We start from the raw sequence: 22260 nt of genomic DNA on the forward strand, positions 1-22260 counted from the left end.
GAGGGGGGGGGGGGGGGGTGAGGGGGTGAGACGTTTAATATTTTTCTTTGTTTGGTTTATTGGTGTTGAGATGTAAACATTTAAGATTTCTTGTTTGGATGAGGAGGGTCACTTTGTCAAGAGTGTAGTAAATATGTGGTTCTAGACTTCAGCTCTGTTTTCATTGCTTTTAATTCAGACTTAGAATAGTTTGAATTTGTTGGCTTTCTTTTATTTTAGATTTAGGATTGAGGTTGGGAAGTGTATTTAATTAAGTGAGTTACTGCCAAAGATGGGCCATATTTTCCAGTTGAAACCTAACAAAAATTGATGTTATTTGTAAATTACAATTAATTAGCTAAATCTGTTAAAATTGTTGTTTTTTTAAACCCATTACAAAAATCGTTTTTATTGAAGTTTTAGAATGGTGGATAAACTTGCTTTTGCTTTTTTAAAATCATTACAAATAACAATATGGGACTCAAATTGTTCATTGCTAAACCTGCGAATTTCGTAAGATTTGTTATTGTTTCTGACCTCAACTCAAATAAACCTCAATTCTAAATATTCTGAAGTAATATGTTTGCATATGTAAATGTGGGTCATGGGTTTGTATATTAGGTCATTCTTTCCGTTGGGTTTGTGTTTGAAAAACTTTCAGTGAGTTCATTTGGGTGTTATGACCCCATATTCCTATATCTCTTTTTCATCCTTTTCTATTAATATCAGTTTGTGTTTAATATATTGTAGATTAAATAGTATTTACTGATGTATCTTAGTCATTGGCAGCTTGGGGGAGGTTTGATATTTTGGGGCTTCTAAGATAGAAGTTCAATAGCAGTTTTGGGTATATGGGGACAACCAAAGATGCAATGGACATAGATTATGAATCAATCTTTTGCTGTGATGTTAACAACTACACCATTGTTCAAATGAACTCACAAAAAACCAGGTATGAACTAAAGATTCAAATGAACTCACAAAACACTGGGTATGAACTAAAGATTTTGAGCTAAATGATATGGTCTCCATGTATCTTTTAGTTTTGTTTTATTCCACTTATCTTTCAACCTTGCAATGCCATGAGTACACAATTGAAGAGCTCATCACAAAGAGCTTCAACAATGTCGACATTGTCCTCTTTAGCAATTAGATTGGCCAGATGAATGTGGAGAAAGGTACATCATGGACAACAGTACCTAATCTTTCTCCCTCTCTCTTTGGTATTGGAACACCAATGTTTCATTTTTTTTTTTTTTCCTTTTCCTTTTGGGTTTTCAATTCTGGCATATTATTATTGGAACACCAGTGTTTGAAGAAATGCTTAAACTGAACTTTGGATTGGATGTGTGGCACCCAATTGTTTATGCACGTACTATGCTATTTACAGATTTCTTTTAAATTTTGTTGTGAATTGTGAAATCAATATTTGGTTAAGATTAATACTTTGAGCTAGATTCTCATGTTGTTGTTGCTTTATGGTTAGATACATAATTTGGATCTATGTAACTTTCTACCTACCAGATAGATAGATACTCTTTTTTTTTTTTGGTAAAAATTTCCACACCCTGCTGTTGTTGATTAGTCATATAAAGTTAATTAAGCTATTTGTGTCTTAGTGAGAAGAACATGTATTTTCATGTTCTATGGTTCTATCTACCAAATTACTCTCAATTCTTGGTTTGCAAAAGTCTGATTGCAAAATTAAGATTAGAGCTCTTATAGAGAAGACAGTGACAATGTGCCATTTTTTCCAGGGCTTTCTGCCATGGAAGCTTATGCTGCTATGCAAAGGGTTCACCCAATGAAATTTGGATTTCATTAGCATATCAAATTTCAGTTTGAGTCCGACAAAATCTTTATTCAAAATTTCCACATTTTCCCTCCTTTCAATGAGTTCATCCTTCAATTGATTGATCTCACTTTGCAAAGCCATCTCATGGGCAACATGCAAACCTTTCAGTTCTACTTTCTCAGCCTTAGATTACCTTATTTCTTTTTCTAATGATCCACTTCTCAATTCCCATTCTTTGAGCGTAGCATCAAACAAGGTCTGCTTTTCTGACAAACTTGAAATATCAGATTGCAATTGTGCCTTCTCCCTAGAGAATTGTTCTTGGGCATCACGCAATGAGGTGGTCAGAGTAACCTAAGAGTTTCGACAAAAATCTCTTCTTTCTAATCATTTAAGTGTCTAAAGAGTAGTTATATTTAGGATTTTGTAGAATTTTATTGTTATTTCTATAATCCTATTTGATAACAAGCCATTGATGAATTTGGGATCTAGAGTAACCTAAGCGTTTCAACTAGGGGCTAAAACTTATTGACTATTGGTCCATTAAAAAATATAATGGAGTGTTTCTGTAATTTGGTTTTAGGATTATTTGGTTTACTGTTTAATATAATTGAGATTTCGACATAAGATTCCTAGGTTGGAGTTATCATTTTTTATACAATATGGAAAATCACTTGATGATGACCTTTGTAAGCTAGCAACAACATAGTACAATGTTACTTTCTTCTACTTCCAACAGAGAGTAACTAGCTTAAAAATTATTATTAGTCATTGTAGAAAGGGAGTTATTAAGACCTGAAATTTCAAGGAAGAAACTGAAAAACACAAGGAACTAATTTTCTATAAAATTTGATGTGATTCAAAGATTGTTTGTTTGGTTAAAGAATTGAAGTTTAGCACTGAACTTTGAGTGAGTTGAAATATGATGCAAGAATGAGCTTTTGGTATGAAATTTGGTGTGACAACATCTCTCATACTGAATCTAAACATGTAAAAAGGGTTTAAGTATTTTGTAGTGTAACATAATCTATTTATGCTTTTCAATTCATGTTTACTATTTTAAGTCATGATATTCAGTCACCTGGCATAAAGGAAAAAAAAAATCAGAGGTTGAAATCCATTTTTCATTCCCTGTATTTGAAGAGTGTTTATGATAATAAGTAAGATATATGATTTGTTGCAGTGGGTTTTTGGCTTTGGAAAAGTTTTTCCATATTAATAAAGCATAGTCACACTCATTATGGCTTTGGGAAGCTGTAAGTGAAGGGTACCCGTACCAATGCTGAGTAGCTCCTGTTCCTGGTGCGGTTAGAATTATATTGTGCCATTGTGTGTGTGGTGCATTTGCTTTATGGGTTGTAAATTTTTTTGGTGTTTTGGCTACTTTTGTTTCAGGTGAATTTCATGTAAGATTTGGTTGAGATTTATAATAGAAATGGTATGTTTAGCTAATTTCAGGCAAACCTTGCACATCTTTCTCTTCCGTAATTGTGTTGTTTCAGATCATCACCTTCATGATCCTTTGTATTTGAGATATTTACATGATAAATAGTCTTCATGTATGTTCTTTTAGGTTAACACTATAATAATTGAAAGCAAGAAACTCCTAATTTGTAGCATCTCCCTTCTTTGATTACAAGGACTGCACTGCTCATATTGTCATTTTCCTGTGGTGCTAATGACTAACATGAATATATTCTTTTCTTAAGTTATCAATTTGTATTTTACCATATAATTAAATGTTATCAGTGTAGTTTCTTCATTTATATGGCTGGGAAAATTTCAAAGAGGTAAACTATGGTTAGAAGTGATTGGACTATGAGCATAAAATGTTTGGTTGGAAGATCAAATCAAAACATTGAGAAAACAAATCAAGGAGTTGAAGAAGAGGCTATTCGAATCAAAAGAGAACTCTATCCGATGACTTTTGTAATAAACTTTTTTTTTTTTTTGCCATTACATTCATAGTGTGAATTTCTTTGTTGTAGAATGCTTATTATTATTTTTATGCTAAGCACCTCATGGTAAGCAAATGTGAAGAAAATTTTGCATTAAAAATGTCTAGACATGGATTCATTTGTGCTATGGAGACATGGAGTGTTTAACAGCAAGAACTTTATCCTATGTCTTTTATAATACACTGCTTTTTCCTTCACCTTTTTAGTCTATACAATGTATTTCTCTGTAGTGGAATGATGCTGATTCTTCTCTCTCTCACCCTTACCCTCCCCTCCTCTCTTTTTCAACCTTAATTAGGGTATGCAAAATTGAAGAACAAATTTTCACTAAAAATGTTCATCCAAAATATCAATGCCCTCACAAAAAATAAGGGGAATAGTTCAAATATAATATAAACCTGTGCATTGCATGAGTTAACCACTAGTTATATAAAAATTACAAATCCTTTATTAAAAGGATCAAAGTTTGAGGCTCTCCTATTGGTATAACTATCAAATTATATTAAAAAAAAATGAAGACAATAAAGAGATAATTTTTGTCCAAAATTTTGGGATCAGCCAAGCCACAAAGAAACACATGACAATGTTTCAAAAAAAAAGAAAAATCCATGATGTATTTCAATAGAAAATTGTACTGGTGAACGTTTCAAGCCCAACTTTTGACTGAAGGGAGCTTCACAATATTTAATACAGGACCAAATTACTTCAATTAAAGATTCAAATGGTTAGATTTTAGGTAAATCTCAGTTAAATTTGGTTAATCCAATTACAATTGATTGAAATCAACAAAAAATTTGGGCTGATAAAATTTGGTTAGTCTCTTTATACAAGACTTAAATTCCATTAAAATTTACAAGCCAATAAAATATGGTATCAACAGTACTGATATATTGGCAACAACGGGTAGAGATCAAAAGAGTAGAGCTATTGATTTTTCCTAGTGTCCTTTTGTTTTTCAATGCTATGTTTAGGATGTAATATAATTGGGTTTAGTTAGAGAGTACTAGTGCATTAACTCTAAATGTTTATATCTTAAATAATACCTTCTGTTTATTATTAAAAAACATTAACAATAACAACAACAACAAAGGGCAAACCTTGGAAACAAGAAAAGACAAGAAAAATATAAAAAATAACTTAAAAAAAGGAAGATCAAATTGAGAGAAAGTCTAAAGACAAGCGAAGTAATAGATCCTAAGCTTAAGGAGAGTAGCAGGGTACATTAGCCTTTTGATAAAAGCACTTCACTCACCAAATTTTTTAAGTTATTGGATGAGGAACCAATTGGACCAATGGCCTCTTCGGCCAATTTTTTCCACTCCATGGCCTTTTTCTTCATTTTCTTTCCCTTATCTCCTTCCAACAATTCTCTTACCATCTTCTCTACTTCCTCTCTTTTGACATCAAAGTCAATTTCCATGCCGATGGCCCATTCATTGCAAGTATACTTGCAATTTGTTTGCTGATCTGAAAAGAATGGTAAGCAAAGCATTGGCACTCCTGCGCATATACTTTCAATGGTTGAATTCCAGCCGCTATGTGTCAAGAACCCTCCAATTGAGGGGTGGTTTAGCACTTCCTCTTGAGGGCACCAACTAGTTATTAAACCTCTTTCTTTAATTTCCTCCTGAAACTCAGGTGACAAAATTGTTGATCCACCTTCAACTAAGTCAGGCCTAATTATCCACAAAAATGGGTGCTTACAATTTGCAAGTCCCCAATTAATCTCAATCAATTGCGATGGTGTCATGATAGCTACGCTACCAAAACTCACATATATCACTGAGTTAGGTGCCTTTGAATTAAGCCAATTGAGGCACTCGGTTTCTTCCTTCCATAAACCATACCCAATTGATTCCAAATGATCATTGGATAAGTGATTGAGTTGTGGTTCTAGTGGGCCAATAGCATATACATGAGGAAACATGGTAGACAGAGCGTGCAAAACTTCTTGCTCTAACTCATCGAATGTGTGAACAATAATTCCTGAAGCACTAGGAGCTCTCTCTGCTCCATAAATCACAAATCTAAAAACAATATCATTTGGATCAATGGTTCGTACAAGGCTTGGAAGATCCCTCAAACGTATGTCTCTCATACTAGGAATCCAGTCTATAATTGTGTTAAGATACCCATTTGTCAGATAGCTCTCATCTGCAAAGACAAAAAGTTTTCAGTATACAATGATTAATTACAATAAAATAATGCAAGATTTCAATTGAATTTTGCACTTTTTGTTACACCTTTAAGAGGTATGATGCCTTTGTCCTTGAGAGAAGGAAACTGCAGAACACCCATTGCGCTGCAAGCAGAGATAGTGAAGAACAACACAACAGGGATTTTGAATTCTTGAGCAGCAGTAATTGTAAATGGCATAGGAGCATCTGAAACAATACAAGTAACTGGAGGATTATCTGAAGTTGCACTGTTGAGTTTTACAAGGAGGTCAGAAAATGGAGCCAAGAAGTTGTTCATAATGGATTCACAAAGAGAAGGGATGTCTTGGGTGGCGTTGATATCTGATGGAGGAAGGCCATCGGGGATGGTTTTGAATCGAAAGTCAGGCAAACCATTTAAGGAGTTGGGACCTCTGGATTTCATAAAACGTTGGTGGTTGAACTCAGTGTTGACAAAGGTTATGTGAAACCCTTCATGGTGGAGAAGCTTTGAAAGCTTTAGCATTGCCTTTATGTGACTTTGAATTGGGAATGGAATACAAACTGCATGAGGCTTATCAGCTACTTGTGTCTTTGAATCCATTTCCTTCGTTCTGTAGTGTGTGTGAGCACAAAATGCATATGCCTAGTCTTATAATATATACGTTCTCTTCCTTGAATGCCAAACATATGAGACTGCTCTTTGACTCCTCTTCCTTGAACGCCAAACATATGAGACATATGAGGCTGCTCTTTGACTCTTCTCTTCCTTGGACGCCAAACATATATGAGACATAACCAGCGGCTGCTCTTTGACCCTTTCAAATAATGGACAACTTTTTCTCTTTTTGCTTAATAAAGAATGACTACGTTCAATATATATATATATATATATATTTTTTTTAATAGAACTACCAACAATAGTTTGTCACATAATAAGCGTATATGCCCATTCACACGAAAGGAAGAGACATAATAGTTTGTCTCTTCCTTTTGTGTGCTTGACAAGTGACAAGTTACTCACAACACACGTGAACATCATTAAAAAATTCAAACTCTAACTCTTTTGTTTTTTTAATATAACGTTATAACCATTTAATAATTATTCGATTTGTGTGTTGTGCCCACACATCAGAACACTACAAGTACAATGACTAAGACTATTTATTTTAGGCCTATCTTTGTATTATTATTTAATACATACATCAATATTTATTTATTTATTTATAAGCATCAATATCAATTCTGTTATAAATATTATATATTTTTTTTCTGAGAATATTATATAGGTGAAAATATATTTTTGATCCCTATATTTTGAACTGATTTTTATTTTGGTCTTTAAAATGATTTTGCTACTAATGTAGTCCTTAAAAAAAAGGAAATCAATTCTATTTTGATCCCTGTCGTCAACCCAGTTATAGAAAAGTCATATGTGGCAAATGAAATGCACTGTTAGCATGTTAAATGTTGACATATCCATTAAAATAATATTTAAAAAATTATTTGGCATTTTCTAAATGCCACATTGGCATTTTAATTTTTTTTAAAAGTCATGTCAAAAAATTTAAAAACATTAACTTAAATAATTTAATTAAAAACATTTTTTACTTTTCATTATTATTATTATTACTTTGGTAAGAAACTTGTAGACCAAAGAGCTTCAACCTTTAGCTCTACGCCCTCCACCGCCGCATCATCTTCCTCACCGCTTTGGCTAGTCCTCCACCTCCGCCACAAGGCAGATTAGCCTTTTATTGATTTGGATCTTGAATCTTGACTTGTAGATCGGCCTTGTATTGATTCGGCTGCTGTCATGGCATGGCTAGTGGCGGCCCAATGTGAAACCAGTGAAGTTGAAATGGGTTCAAGGTGGCGCTTTGGTTGAAGATTAACTGAATGAGGGTGGTGATTTAAAAGTGTGGTGGTCGGGTTCTGGGTTTCAAAGTGAGTTTGGTGGTTGAAGAAGTGTGGGTTGTGGCTTCTTGGATTTAATGATTTGGGATTTGATGATTTTCTGGTTTTAAACTTTCTAGGCTTATGGTTTTAGGATTTGATGATTTTGTTGGGGTTTGAGAAAATGAGGGCTTTAAGATTTATTATTTTGTTTTTGAGTTGAATTTTTTGGGTTTTTTGTGTGTTTGTTTCTCAAGAAAATTTTTGGGTTCGTTGGTTTGTTTGAGGAGAAGAACATGAAGTTCATGTTCTAGGGAAAAAAGAAATGAATTTTCTTACAGAAAAAAAAATGAAAAGTAAAACAAAAAATTAATTTAATTAGATTAATGTTTATTTTTAATTTTTGTTTAAATTTTCTAACTTGCTTTTTTTATTAATTTAAATACTGACATGGCATATAAATAATGCCAAATAATTTTTTTTAATATTATTTTAATGGATATGTTAGCATCTAAAATGTCAACAGTGCATTCTATTTGCCATGTAGGACTTTTTTATTAATGGGTTGACGGCAAGGACTTTTCTATTTTTAAGGATTACATTAGTAGCAAAATCAATTTAAGGACCAAAATGAGAATCAGCCCAAAATGTAGGGACCAGAAGTGTAGTTTTGCCTATTATATATTATATATTAGTATTAAATAATTAAATAAGATATGAGTTGATAATTTTAAATATTGTAAAAAAATTATATGGGCTTTTAACTATTGGATATACAACTAATATATATATATATATATATACACTTAGCGATAAACCCAAAACGGTACACTAGTATTAACTGGTATTGAAATATTTCGTTTCTTTAATCAAACCATAATGGTTTCCGGTATGGTATTGATTCTCTTGCGCCAAGCACATGAGAAATAACCATAATGAGCAACTTTTTCTCTTTTTGCTTAATAAAGAATGACTACCAACAATAGTTCTTTTTTAGAAGGAAACTGATGGATTTTATTAATGTAATTCAACTACATCTAATTGTAAAATCGAAACAATATGTGATGGGACATCTTCCATCTATACTTGAAAATCTGGCATGCATAATGCATTTCTAGCCAGACTATGAGCAACCCTTTTGCCGTTTTTCTTAATGTGATAATACAACAATCTTACAAAATTGTTAGCAAACACTTTCACATCTTCAATCAGTAAACACATTGGACCCTGCACTTGATCACCCATAAAACCTTTAACCCCCTGCACGTGATCGGAGTAAGTGGGATAATTGGTATCAGACCCGTAACTTCTCCCCTCATTATCTCCTCTCTAGCACGTTACCGAACCATTGGATTTGAAGGAGATTTATTATCCTTAAAACTCAATCTTGGAATTTTAGGAAGAGTAGAATCCAAATCCATTCTCGTTTCTACCGTTACCAAGCTTTTGAATTAATTACAACATTAATTCTAATTCTCTCCTTATCGCCCTCAATTACCATATCAGGTTTCCCTACCACTGTAGCAACCGATGGACTTCCCTCCTCTGATGAAACTTTCTTAGTCATTGCCACTTGACCATAGTACCTAGGCACCAAAATTACCCTTCTTCCACCTGTTTGATATGGTGCTACTTTGAGATAGGAACCGAATTGTTGTTTATCAATGGTTAGAGAGCTCTTGCAATGAATCCAGAGCTCGCATTGTTTGTCATAGTGTTTCAAACGACCACACCTTTCATACCGAAAACAAACCCATGATTTCTCCCCATTCTCTAGCTTGAACCTGAATGAAGTTACCTCCATCAACATTTGTGGATTCAAGTGACCTTCAGACCTTTCCAATGGTTTCCCAAATGCTTTTTGCAACCTTTTTTGACATGAAGCAGACAGGAATATCATGAACTTGAACCTGAAACAATGCTTTATCAAAAACTAGATCTTTGAGTTTTGAAAACTCTTCAAATGTTTGCAAGACCACAAGGTGTTTGTCAAAACTCCATGGCTGATTTTCAATTATCCTTTATACATCTGAACTGTTGTCGAAAAGAAAAAGCACCATACGATCTCCCAGATTTCGAATTTTATAACCATTCACCGGCCTCCATTGCTGCTGAAAAGTACGAACCACTGCCTCCATAATGAGATAGCGTGAAGTTAAAAACTTTGCTGCTATAATGTATTCTCTTGATTTGTAAATTTTTGGAAGGACAAACCAGCATGTTCTCTATTGGATAGAGATAATTCAGACCAATTTTTAGTGAGGTCTTCCATGGTGAGCAGTGAAGAAAAGAAAGAGAAGTAACACTGCGTAGGAGAGTAATAGAAGGAGTAAAAGTGTTTCCCAAAACCTCGTACAAAAAACAAACCAATATACTCAAGAGGCACACTTGGTGACTCCAGAGGACATAGGAGCAAATTAACAGATAAAAAAAAAACTCTTTTTCAGAGAAGGGACAAAAAACTTCTATTGCCTTAGAGAAGAGGGAAAAAAACCCAACTTTCTTAGTGATAGAGAAATTGGAGTTCCCCCCGACACACCTTTTGGTTGAGGGGAGTTAGTGATAGTTGAATTGGTTTTTGGTTTTGGCTTGACTACCAGCAATAGTTTGTCACATAATAAGATTTGTTGTGAAAATGTTGTGGACGTAGCATTACTTATAAAGGACTGCTCTTTAATTTCATATCAACTTTAGCCAATGTATGCATACCACCGACATTATATGTAATATAGTGGGTTTTAAATAGCTCAATTAGAAAAGTTTCTAGACATAATATAAGAGATCTACAGTATCAATCTCATCTACACCAAAAATCTATTGATATCTTGGTCTGATAATAAAAAACAATCGTTATCAAGCGGATGTCATAAAGTAGATGATAAAGAACAATTGTTATATGTAATAAACTCAGTGGCGGCTCCAAGATTTTTTTCTTGGGGGGTCAATAATGGCGGAGCCAAAAATTTATTGGCAGAGGGTAGGCGCAAGTGAAAAAAAATAAGAAGAATAATTGTTGTTTTTGGGTTTTCTATATATACAACTTCCAAGTTCTAAAAAATTATTAACAGTTTAAAGATTGTTAAGAGTCTTAAGACAACAATCATTGGATGCATAAACAAATAGAATTAAATAACCAATCATACATTTTTTTTTATCAAATTAATAATAACTTATTATATTTATAAATTATATCAATTGAATAAAAAAATAGAATAAATAAGAATAGTAGAGTATTCTAAACGCTTTAGTGCTTTACCTGTAAAAAAAAAAAAAAAAAAAAAAGAATAGTAACACGGTTAGGAGTAGGGCTAAGAGTAACTGTGAAACTAAAAAAAATAATACTCCAATAATAAATTTTTGCTTTTGAAGTGTATGGTTTTATAAATATACACATGGCCACTCTTTTAGAATTGGAGTAAGCAGTAAAAGATTTCTTGGGCTTGGAAATGTATATAACACTTATTAAACTACTTGATTGAACATTGAGAAAAACTAAGACAACATAAAAACTAAGGATCATGTTCAAGCTTATTTCAATTAAGCTTAACCAAAAATTTAAAGTCAAGGTGTTCATATTTTTGTTGTAAGGGTCAAAACAAGATTTAAAAAAAAATTGTATATAAATTTTTTTTTTTGGGGACCAGGTCAGGGGTTCATTTGAACCCCCTGGGCTGCTCTTGGAGCCGCCCTTGAATAAACTAATAATATAGTTAAAGTTGTTATGTAGCTAATGTATGCATAGTACCAAAATGATATGTAATATAGTTTTTAAGTTGTTATGAATGTAAATTGGCCGACACTTTTTTGGCATGCATTGTAACCTCTAAAACTCAATCAAGCCACCTCCTCTTGCCAATCAAGTTTGTCATCGTCTTATGACAATTAAATAGTTTGGCACTATCAAGAATGCTTCAAATAACATACATAAATGGGTGTGTTCAATTATGATATGGAGAGATAGAGATATCCAAAAATTTATAATGTAATGTAGATGACCACTTGAATAAAGAAGTTTTATCTATATTATATTATCTCTAGATTTCTTTATTTTGTCTTGATATTTCTTTTACTAGTATATGGATATTTCGTGCATAATACATTATAAGTTCATATAAAATTTATAAAGTTGTGATTTTCAACTATATTTTGTTGGTTTTAATTCTATACCAAATTTTATTGTATTCTGTCAATCTTTTATCTATATGTTTGTGGGATTTAATGTAAGGGTTAAGTATGAGAGTTTGGTGAAGAATTGTGAAGAAAGTGAAGTTCACGACTTGCTCGTGACTAACTCGCAAGTGGGCAACTTGCAAAAGGTCATGTGAGAAGCACACGCTAGAAACTGAATAGTCTCTTTCTAGGTTGTATTTCATGAGTCACTTCGTGACTTGGCCAACTTGCAAGTGACTTGTGAAACTCTTTGTCTGGATGAATTTAAAGAGTGTTTTTCTCATTTCTTTACCCACACTATATAAGCCCACATTACTCACGAAATTATAAGGAGACTTTCAGAGCAAAAACCCTAGCAATACACTTGAGAGGTAGAGATTGTAAACCCATAATTATCTATATAATTTCTCTTAGTTTTTCTCTACTCCTACCTCTCCAATTACAAATCCTTGTTTCTTAGCCCAAACACTTCACCCAATTTGAGTGTTGAGAGAAGCATTAGAAGAGGCCATCGATTGGCGGATGAAATTTGGAGCTAATTGCGGGATCCTAATAACTAGTGAAGAAATGACTCAGTGAAGTCTGTTGATAGCTGGAACTTAGAGGGTTCAAGTACAGTAGGTAAATCAGGCTTGAAAGGTCTTTTTGATATCCTTATTCTTCAAATTTATTAACTAGTGGATCATTTCGGCTTGGAGGGATTTTTCACTGAGTACTTCGGTTTCCTCTTTGATAACACGTCTCTGTGTTATCTTATTGTTTGCATCTCACTTCTCTTTCTCTTTAAGCTTTACATTTATTGTTTATTGTATATGCTTATGCTTTAGAGAGTTGATTCGGTTTTACTGCGTTACACTTACTCTTATTCCACATTTAGTTAAGTAGGGTAAAAGCAATCTAACCATAAGTTTTAATTTGGGGGTCTAAACAAGCAATAGTAGTTTTACTATTGAGCTTTCAAAATTATTTTGTAAAAAATTATTTTTATACTTCATGTATAAATATCATATTCATTAGGTAGTATTATATTTGATAATTGGTTATATTCCAAGTCATTAAAAAGTGAGTAAATATGAATTATTATGATTGATATAATTCAAGTATGAACATACTATTCGCATGAGCTCACAAATATTTAATATCATTTGATTAACTAAATCACATAATTATTTTTGATATATATATATATATATATATTTTTTTTTTTATAGTGTGTATAATTAAAAAGATTAAATTTTGTAAGGATGTGGTGTAAAACCCATATTTTATCCCTCTAATCTCAACGTGCCACATCATCTTATTACATATTCAAGAATAAGCACAATCACACCCAATCAATTTTAATTTTAATACTCATATATAAATCTAGACAAATTGAGAGTTTATTGAGATGTTATTAGGTGTGGTAGGATATATTAAATTTTATGTAAAATATTGATGTGACAATCACATAATGATGTGATAATTACTTATTGAATGGTGCAAAATATGAGTTTTACACCCCATCTTTACCAAATCGGACTCATAATTAAATTTGCTTTTGTGATTTGCTAGTTTTTTCTTCAATTGTTGCTGAGTAACTAACTTGAGCAAGAATGTCATATTCCCAAATTTTTTAATATAAATCTTAGAAAAAGAATAAGTTTTCCAATTAAATTCAAACACCTTGTTGCATTGAGCAATAAAATACTAACTGTATTATTTTTTCCAATGACAATTAAATTCAATGCAACTAAAAGTTTATATTTCATTGGAGATTCTAATGTATTGNAATAGTTTGGCACTATCAAGAATGCTTCAAATAACATACATAAATGGGTGTGTTCAATTATGATATGGAGAGATAGAGATATCCAAAAATTTATAATGTAATGTAGATGACCACTTGAATAAAGAAGTTTTATCTATATTATATTATCTCTAGATTTCTTTATTTTGTCTTGATATTTCTTTTACTAGTATATGGATATTTCGTGCATAATACATTATAAGTTCATATAAAATTTATAAAGTTGTGATTTTCAACTATATTTTGTTGGTTTTAATTCTATACCAAATTTTATTGTATTCTGTCAATCTTTTATCTATATGTTTGTGGGATTTAATGTAAGGGTTAAGTATGAGAGTTTGGTGAAGAATTGTGAAGAAAGTGAAGTTCACGACTTGCTCGTGACTAACTCGCAAGTGGGCAACTTGCAAAAGGTCATGTGAGAAGCACACGCTAGAAACTGAATAGTCTCTTTCTAGGTTGTATTTCATGAGTCACTTCGTGACTTGGCCAACTTGCAAGTGACTTGTGAAACTCTTTGTCTGGATGAATTTAAAGAGTGTTTTTCTCATTTCTTTACCCACACTATATAAGCCCACATTACTCACGAAATTATAAGGAGACTTTCAGAGCAAAAACCCTAGCAATACACTTGAGAGGTAGAGATTGTAAACCCATAATTATCTATATAATTTCTCTTAGTTTTTCTCTACTCCTACCTCTCCAATTACAAATCCTTGTTTCTTAGCCCAAACACTTCACCCAATTTGAGTGTTGAGAGAAGCATTAGAAGAGGCCATCGATTGGCGGATGAAATTTGGAGCTAATTGCGGGATCCTAATAACTAGTGAAGAAATGACTCAGTGAAGTCTGTTGATAGCTGGAACTTAGAGGGTTCAAGTACAGTAGGTAAATCAGGCTTGAAAGGTCTTTTTGATATCCTTATTCTTCAAATTTATTAACTAGTGGATCATTTCGGCTTGGAGGGATTTTTCACTGAGTACTTCGGTTTCCTCTTTGATAACACGTCTCTGTGTTATCTTATTGTTTGCATCTCACTTCTCTTTCTCTTTAAGCTTTACATTTATTGTTTATTGTATATGCTTATGCTTTAGAGAGTTGATTCGGTTTTACTGCGTTACACTTACTCTTATTCCACATTTAGTTAAGTAGGGTAAAAGCAATCTAACCATAAGTTTTAATTTGGGGGTCTAAACAAGCAATAGTAGTTTTACTATTGAGCTTTCAAAATTATTTTGTAAAAAATTATTTTTATACTTCATGTATAAATATCATATTCATTAGGTAGTATTATATTTGATAATTGGTTATATTCCAAGTCATTAAAAAGTGAGTAAATATGAATTATTATGATTGATATAATTCAAGTATGAACATACTATTCGCATGAGCTCACAAATATTTAATATCATTTGATTAACTAAATCACATAATTATTTTTGATATATATATATATATATATATTTTTTTTTTATAGTGTGTATAATTAAAAAGATTAAATTTTGTAAGGATGTGGTGTAAAACCCATATTTTATCCCTCTAATCTCAACGTGCCACATCATCTTATTACATATTCAAGAATAAGCACAATCACACCCAATCAATTTTAATTTTAATACTCATATATAAATCTAGACAAATTGAGAGTTTATTGAGATGTTATTAGGTGTGGTAGGATATATTAAATTTTATGTAAAATATTGATGTGACAATCACATAATGATGTGATAATTACTTATTGAATGGTGCAAAATATGAGTTTTACACCCCATCTTTACCAAATCGGACTCATAATTAAATTTGCTTTTGTGATTTGCTAGTTTTTTCTTCAATTGTTGCTGAGTAACTAACTTGAGCAAGAATGTCATATTCCCAAATTTTTTTAATATAAATCTTAGAAAAAGAATAAGTTTTCCAATTAAATTCAAACACCTTGTTGCATTGAGCAATAAAATACTAACTGTATTATTTTTTCCAATGACAATTAAATTCAATGCAACTAAAAGTTTATATTTCATTGGAGATTCTAATGTATTGCGCTTAAGTGTTTACTTAGAATAAATGCATGTGCCTCTATAAATACATGACAACAAATTATTATTTTATCATAAAAGAAAACACTATTATGTTTTACTGAATAGAAAGAATAGACAAAAATACAATTTATATCCTATAACTTTGATCAATTTGTCATTTTAGTCCACTAAGTTTAAAAATTGTCATTTCATTCCATTAAATTTGAACAATTTGTCATTTTAGTCCTTTAAACATATTTATTTATTTTTCGTTTAAATAAATTAAAAAATAATCTCTCAAATTGTTTTTTTAATATTAAAAATGTCAAACAACTTTGTCTTAAGGGAGTTAACAGAAATTTTCTAATGGCAATGAACATAAGGACTAAAGTGATCATGTTATCAAAGTTAATAGAATTTAATGACGATTTTTAAACCTAATGGACTAATATGATAATTGATAAAAGTTATAGGGTGTAAAGTGTATTTTTTGCCATTCTTTCCATTTCATTTCCTTTATAAAGTCCCAAACATATGAAAATTATTGGACTCCTTTGTACATGTCCACACTCCGTCAGAGTCTATTGTGAAAAGTGAAAACCAAGGAGAAACTTTAATAAAAATTTTGAAAATCAAAATTCATGAAAGATTTGTGAACCTATTAATGAAATTGACTTATATGATGAAGAAGGTGATTTGGTTGAACTTCAATATGAAACTTGGAGTCTTGGACAACTATTAACCAAATCTCTTTTGGAGTTTGTAAATAATTTTTAAGAAAGACAATTATTATTATTTTATATATATATATATATATTTTTTTTTATAGATTTATGGTTTTAATCATATTTTAGTTTTTGTTTTTTTTTTTGAAAGCAATTATATTTTAATTGTAATTTGTGTGGAATTTAGATTTATTGCATACATTCAATGAAATATGAGAATATTGCTGACAAATTATTTATGTCACAAAAACATGTTTAACTGGTTACATGACTTATTAATCTAATGGGTCGTGTCAAGTTATATTGACCATAATACACCCTATTTATCAAACAAGTTATGCTGGTTTGTTGTGTTACTTGTTTAATAAATAGGTCGTGTTAGGGTCAAGGGTTCTTAACATGATTAATAAGTGTGTTGTGTTCGTGTTGACCTATTAGTTTGTTGAGTTATTTAAATTCTGGTTTTTGATTTCACAATAAATTAACAGAGTTATTCAAATTAATTTGGTTGGGCCACATTATCAATTATGCATGTGACTATTAGAACATACATTATATGGAATATCAAATATGGTGACACTAATAGCATAAAATCAATCAAATGGAGGCGTTGACATGGTGATGAAGTGGAAAACCCAAGGAAAATTATCTAAGGAAAAACCCACTAAGGGGGAAACCTTCCCCAAAAAGACAATGCACTATATTAAGAGAAGTTTTACAATTTAGTATAAAACTTTTATATTTATGCTACGTTTGGAAATTTCGAGGGAGGGGAGAGTAGAGGGGACTAGAGGGGAGGAGAGTAGAGGAGAATGGTTATCCTTCACCTTGTTTGGATGTTTTTAAAATTAAGTAAGGGGGAGAGAAATAATTAGCCTTTTCATAGTTTGTAATTTTGTGAATATGGTAAGGGAGAGAAATAACTTGGCTAGGGCATGCAAACGTGTTTGCTTTCCTTTCCACAATTGTTAATAACTGTTGTGATTAATTTATAATAAAAATGGTGTTATAGTAAACTCATGTTAAAGTAATGCTACTAGAATCACAACATTCCACCTTTATAGATATGAAAAAAGTTGCGATTGGGAGTAAATTAAACCTTCCATTCTTCTATAGATTTATTTATTTATTTATTTTTACGGTTTATGAATATACGTTGGCCTAGACCAGATTTCTAGAGCTGACTGACTAAAGAATCTGCATAAAGAAGTTGGAAAAGAATTGTTAAGTTGAGATCAACTAAGCCTGGTTTGTCTCAGTGCTGTCAAGAATTAAAACTGATTGACAGTGAAAATATGTATGAAGGGAACATATACGCATAAGAATATTGGCTAATGCATCATCCCCTTCATATTATTTTACATGCAATTTCTTTGTCATATTAGTAGTCAAGCCTCAATCATTCCTCACTAATAACCATCATACTAATTTCGATACCCCTGACCAGGAAAGAACACTATGATTAAAGTATCATTTTGATAAAAAGCCTGTAAATGCAGAGGAATAATGCACTTTCTTGGAAGAATTCAAGGGAGCAGAATCCCTCATTGTTAAAGACCAATGCGACAGGGATACCACATTTTTCATGGTCGGGTGCATTCAAAGTCCCGCAACACAGTATAACTTTTTTTATGTGTGTTGTCTAAATCAAATTTGCCTTTTTACAAAAGTTCATTTGTGGACAAAGCTTAAAAATTTAGAAGGCCTCATTTCAGACAAATTGTGATCATGCAAAAGGGAGAATCACAAAAAGGGCTTGAGACCCACCATTAAAGGACTACCTTTGGAACTCTTCTTCTAAAAGATTCACAAAAGCTAGGGGATGAAAATCATACTCAACAAATGTCAGCTTCATTTTCAGGCCCCTTATTTCTTTTCTCCCCTTTTTTTAAAGTATTTGGAAAGGATTCATGTGAGTTCAAATTCATCATCCATGTGCGATGTGCCATAAAATAGAAACTAGAAAGCAAGAAAGCAAGAAAAAGAACCACAAATATCTAATTTTATGAGGAAAAAGGGTATAATCATGTAAAGGAATAAAATTTCATTGACAAGATGAAAAAAAACCTTCCTCAGGGATAACCATTACCTCTTTTTTGCTTTGGCTACTAGAAGTCATTAAAAAAATTCAAAATCTAAGTAAGGACCAGATGAGCTATCTGAGTCAGTAGCACCCTTGTCATTGGGAGGCACTGATGACTTGAATGCGTTGTTCAAAAATGCAAGATCAATTGGTTTTGGAATTTCTGGAGGGTGAGTACTGCGAATGAGAGCCCAATTAACACTTTCAAAGAAGGGATGCTGTTTGATCTCAGTGGTACCTCTTTTGAATCCTAGTCTCTTTTGTGGGTCCTTTACAAGCAGGCCCCGGATCAAATCCTTAGCTGCAAAGCTGATACTTGATCCGTCTGGAAATTTTAGCGGCTGACCAACAACATTGAATAATGTCTCGCGGTTTCCATTGCCTTTAAAGGGTGTCCTCCCATGTAGCAACTCATACAAGAAAATACCAAATGTCCACCAATCGACAGCACTCCCATGACCATCCCCTCTAATTATCTCAGGGGCTAAATATTCATGTGTTCCAACAAATGACATAGAGCGAGCGCTAGTTGGCTCTGCAATTAGTACAGGAAGTGAATCTGCATTTGTCAGTCTTTCACTCCTTGCCTTTGTTATTTTGGAATTGAAAAATCTAGGCTTAAAGCAAGAAGGTTGTAAGCAAGAAGGCTCCACACAAACGGGTAATTTGCAAGCTGGATCAATGCATGATGGCTGAATACAGTAAGAAGATATCCGGCATGATGGATCTACACTGGATTGAACAAGGGTGGGATTCACATAGCATCTTAATGATAAGTCAAAATCAGAGAGCATGATGTGCCCATCCTCCCTCACCAAAACATTTTCAGGCTTTAAGTCCCTGTACACCACACCCATCATGTGTAAATACTCAAGCGCAAGAAGCACTTCAGAAGCATAAAATCTGCAAGGGCAAAAGAGAAAATCAGACAAATTTTTCTTGATTAGTAACATGGTAAATATTTGCACCCTCTTAACTCAAGTTGGAAAACTCACAAATAACCCAAGGAAACCATTTACTTTAATTTATTGAGCAGCCTCTAACCACACGCCTTTTGTCTTTTATAATCAGAAATTTGAACATAAACAAAGAGTGCATGAGGATGGTGCTAAGGATGCTTGGGCAAACTAAAATGACATTATTAGCAAAGCATAGTTCATTAATCTGAGTTTAGTTGATAACCATACCCTACAAATCACCAACTTTCTTAATGTCCACTAGAGTTCCATAATGAGATGCTAAATAGGAGTATAAACAACATCATCAAAGGATATTCCAGCATTGAAGTACCCGTGGTTATTCAAGAATTCACATTCTAATACTGAATGTGGAACTCATAACTAAGGTCAGGAGAAGTTAGATTTAATGCGTACAACAAACAAGGCCCATCACTATCACAAGTACACCCATGATTTCTGCTACCTCTCAGCAATCATTCAAGATTCATTGTCACAGCTCATACAGTCATGCATTCGTACCTCCCTCTCACATATGTATGACTGTATGAGACTGAGACCCATCTGCGCAAGCATATGAGAACAGTGTTGCATACAGCTGTAACATGTAATACCACCTGCATTCTTTTCCTCAATTATCGAAAACTAATGCATACAATAGACAAGTACTTGTTTCCCTCTCTCTTTCTAGCTCCACAAACTAGTATTTTTCAGTAGCATCTATCCTAATTAACACTGTTTCATCACAACTTAACACAAACAAAAACAATATTTCATCAGATAAACAAAAAGAAACAAATGGGAATTTCAAAGTTTACGACTAACCTTGCTACCTGCTCCGTAAAATGCTTGCCCGGCTGGCGTTGCCGGAGCGTGTGAAGATCACCACCGCTGCAAAACTCCATTAACAAGCAAGAAAACTTGTCAGTCTCAAAATGAGAATAAAGGGTTGGAAGGAATGGATGGTCCAACAAACCCAATATATCCCTCTCAGTCTGAGCTCTCACAAGCTTCTTCCTCCCAGCCAACATAGCCTTATCCATAACTTTCATTGCAAACAAGCAACCCATCCCTCTTAACTCAGCCAAATACACACTCCCAATATCCCCACATCCAAGCTTCTTCAAAAGCCTGAAATTCCCTATGCCCAAGTCCCCATCTTTAGCTTTTAAACACTGAATGGCATCCCATCTAATATCATTGCCTTTGTGAGGCTTTGAAGGGTGAAAACTCCTAAAGCTTGATTCATTTTCATCAAAGCTGTTAGATTTACTTGCATAACTCAAACTGCTTATCTCACTTTCCTCACAGTCCACTACAGGTTCAGCATTCTTGTGAGCCTCAACATTGCTGGCACTGCTCATGTTGCTGCTACTCACACTGATATCAGACCCAGAAACTGTACTGCTACAAAGACTGGTGCTAACACTGGCATTGAAACTAAGGTCTTGAAGGTTGCTAGTGATGGATTGGGTGCCATTATTTTCATTATTATGGACTGGTTTATCCATGCCTGAGGGAGAGAGATATAAGGAATTTTTAAGTTTTTTAAAAAGTGTTTGATGAAAGGTCTAAGAGAAGGGTTTTTGTTGTGTTTAAAATGTGAGAGGACGATGAGGTCAAGGTGGGTGGGGGTGAGACCGAGGTGGTCAAAGAAGGGCGAGAGAGACGCGGGCGTGAAGAGAGCTGAGCGTAGAGACCCAAAAGGAAAGGGTGAAAAAGGGTATTCAAATTTGAAATGAGGGGATGAGAGAGTGAGAGTGAGAGTGAGAGTGAGTGAAAGAACCAATGAGTAATGAGTTGGGTTTTGAGTCCATTTCTATCTTGCACTGTCCTAGAAAATGTTACAGCTTAGAGACAAAACACACAAAGAGAATCAGAGAGAGAGTCCCTGTTTACGAGGATGACAAAAGCCTTTCAGTTTTTCTAAACGAACATGTTCAAAAGTTAAAACCCCTCACTAGCCAATACCGTTACTTTGGGGTTTTGGATTTGTAGCTGGAATGAGGTACATCATGGTATGAGTTGTTGCCTTGTTGGGGATAAACTATGAATATTAGCTGAAATTCCATTAAAATTTTTACAACGCAACTAGTTATTATTAGTAGGCAAAAGTTTGCCAACTCAAATAAAAATAAGTAAAAACTTATTAATTTAATTATTGTAAAAATTATTATATATGTTACAAATCCAATGTTAATTCAATTGTTGTGAAAATTATTGTTAATTTACTTGTTATAGATCCGAAAGCTCATATGTTGGATCAACAGTAAGTTTAGAATGCAAAAGTTATTACTTGGATGATAAAGGGAGAGGAGAGGTGAATGGTGTCTAAGGAGAGGGTGAATTGTATGGTAGGCAGGAAGCCGTGGATTGTAGATTCCATTGGATATTCATATTCCCAAGAACCAAAATTTTAGAGCATTGGTTAAATTGTTATTATTTTAGGTAAATTTGTTAAACAAAGAAATTTGGAATATTTACGGTCAGTGGTTAAAGTTTACATTTTACACCAAGAGAAATGTAAGATCACAATATTTTCACAACAAATTTTAGATGGTAAGTTGTTATTAATTTTTATCAGTAAGCAAAATAATAATTTCAGTAATGAACTTAGATTAGAACCAATAATAATTGAGCCATCTAGAATTTGTTGTGAAATTATTATAAAAATATTGTGGATACCGAATTGCATTTAATTTTGACTAAGCAGAAGCAGACCATTTTCCTCGCAATCC

At 32.9% G+C, this 22260-nt stretch overlaps 2 protein-coding genes and 1 long non-coding RNA gene across 8 annotated transcripts in view; 1 reads left to right on the forward strand and 2 right to left on the reverse strand.

The window, feature by feature from the left end:
- LOC112025607 (uncharacterized) overlaps positions 1-3929 on the forward strand; it is a 14417-nt gene extending 10488 nt beyond the window's left edge. For 2 of the 6 annotated variants that reach the window (XR_010630037.1, XR_010630040.1), the window contains exon 5: positions 769-1434. This is a non-coding gene — a long non-coding RNA (uncharacterized LOC112025607). The other 4 variants (XR_010630041.1, XR_010630042.1, XR_010630038.1 and 1 more) reach the window with 4 other exon arrangements.
- Positions 3930-4865: 936 nt separating this feature from the next.
- LOC112027771 (7-deoxyloganetin glucosyltransferase) lies at positions 4866-6529 on the reverse strand. The gene is made up of 2 exons (XM_024060418.2): positions 5976-6529; positions 4866-5886 (listed from the first exon to the last, which is right to left on the reverse strand). The coding sequence occupies exons 1-2, from the start codon at positions 6490-6492 to the stop codon at positions 4955-4957; spliced, it is 1449 nt and encodes a 482-aa protein (XP_023916186.2). The 5' UTR covers positions 6493-6529; the 3' UTR covers positions 4866-4954.
- Positions 6530-18466: 11937 nt separating this feature from the next.
- Positions 18467-21471, reverse strand: LOC112027816 (serine/threonine-protein kinase D6PK). Its single transcript, XM_024060462.2, has 2 exons — positions 20348-21471; positions 18467-19469 (listed from the first exon to the last, which is right to left on the reverse strand). Exons 1-2 carry the CDS (start codon positions 21031-21033, stop codon positions 18602-18604), a joined length of 1554 nt encoding a protein of 517 aa, XP_023916230.1. The 5' UTR covers positions 21034-21471; the 3' UTR covers positions 18467-18601.
- Positions 21472-22260: the final 789 nt, after the last annotated feature.

Source organism: Quercus suber, unplaced genomic scaffold, assembly GCF_002906115.3.
Source record: "Quercus suber isolate HL8 unplaced genomic scaffold, Cork oak 2.0 scaffold_131, whole genome shotgun sequence".
In the NCBI taxonomy this organism is placed as follows: domain Eukaryota; kingdom Viridiplantae; phylum Streptophyta; class Magnoliopsida; order Fagales; family Fagaceae; genus Quercus; species Quercus suber.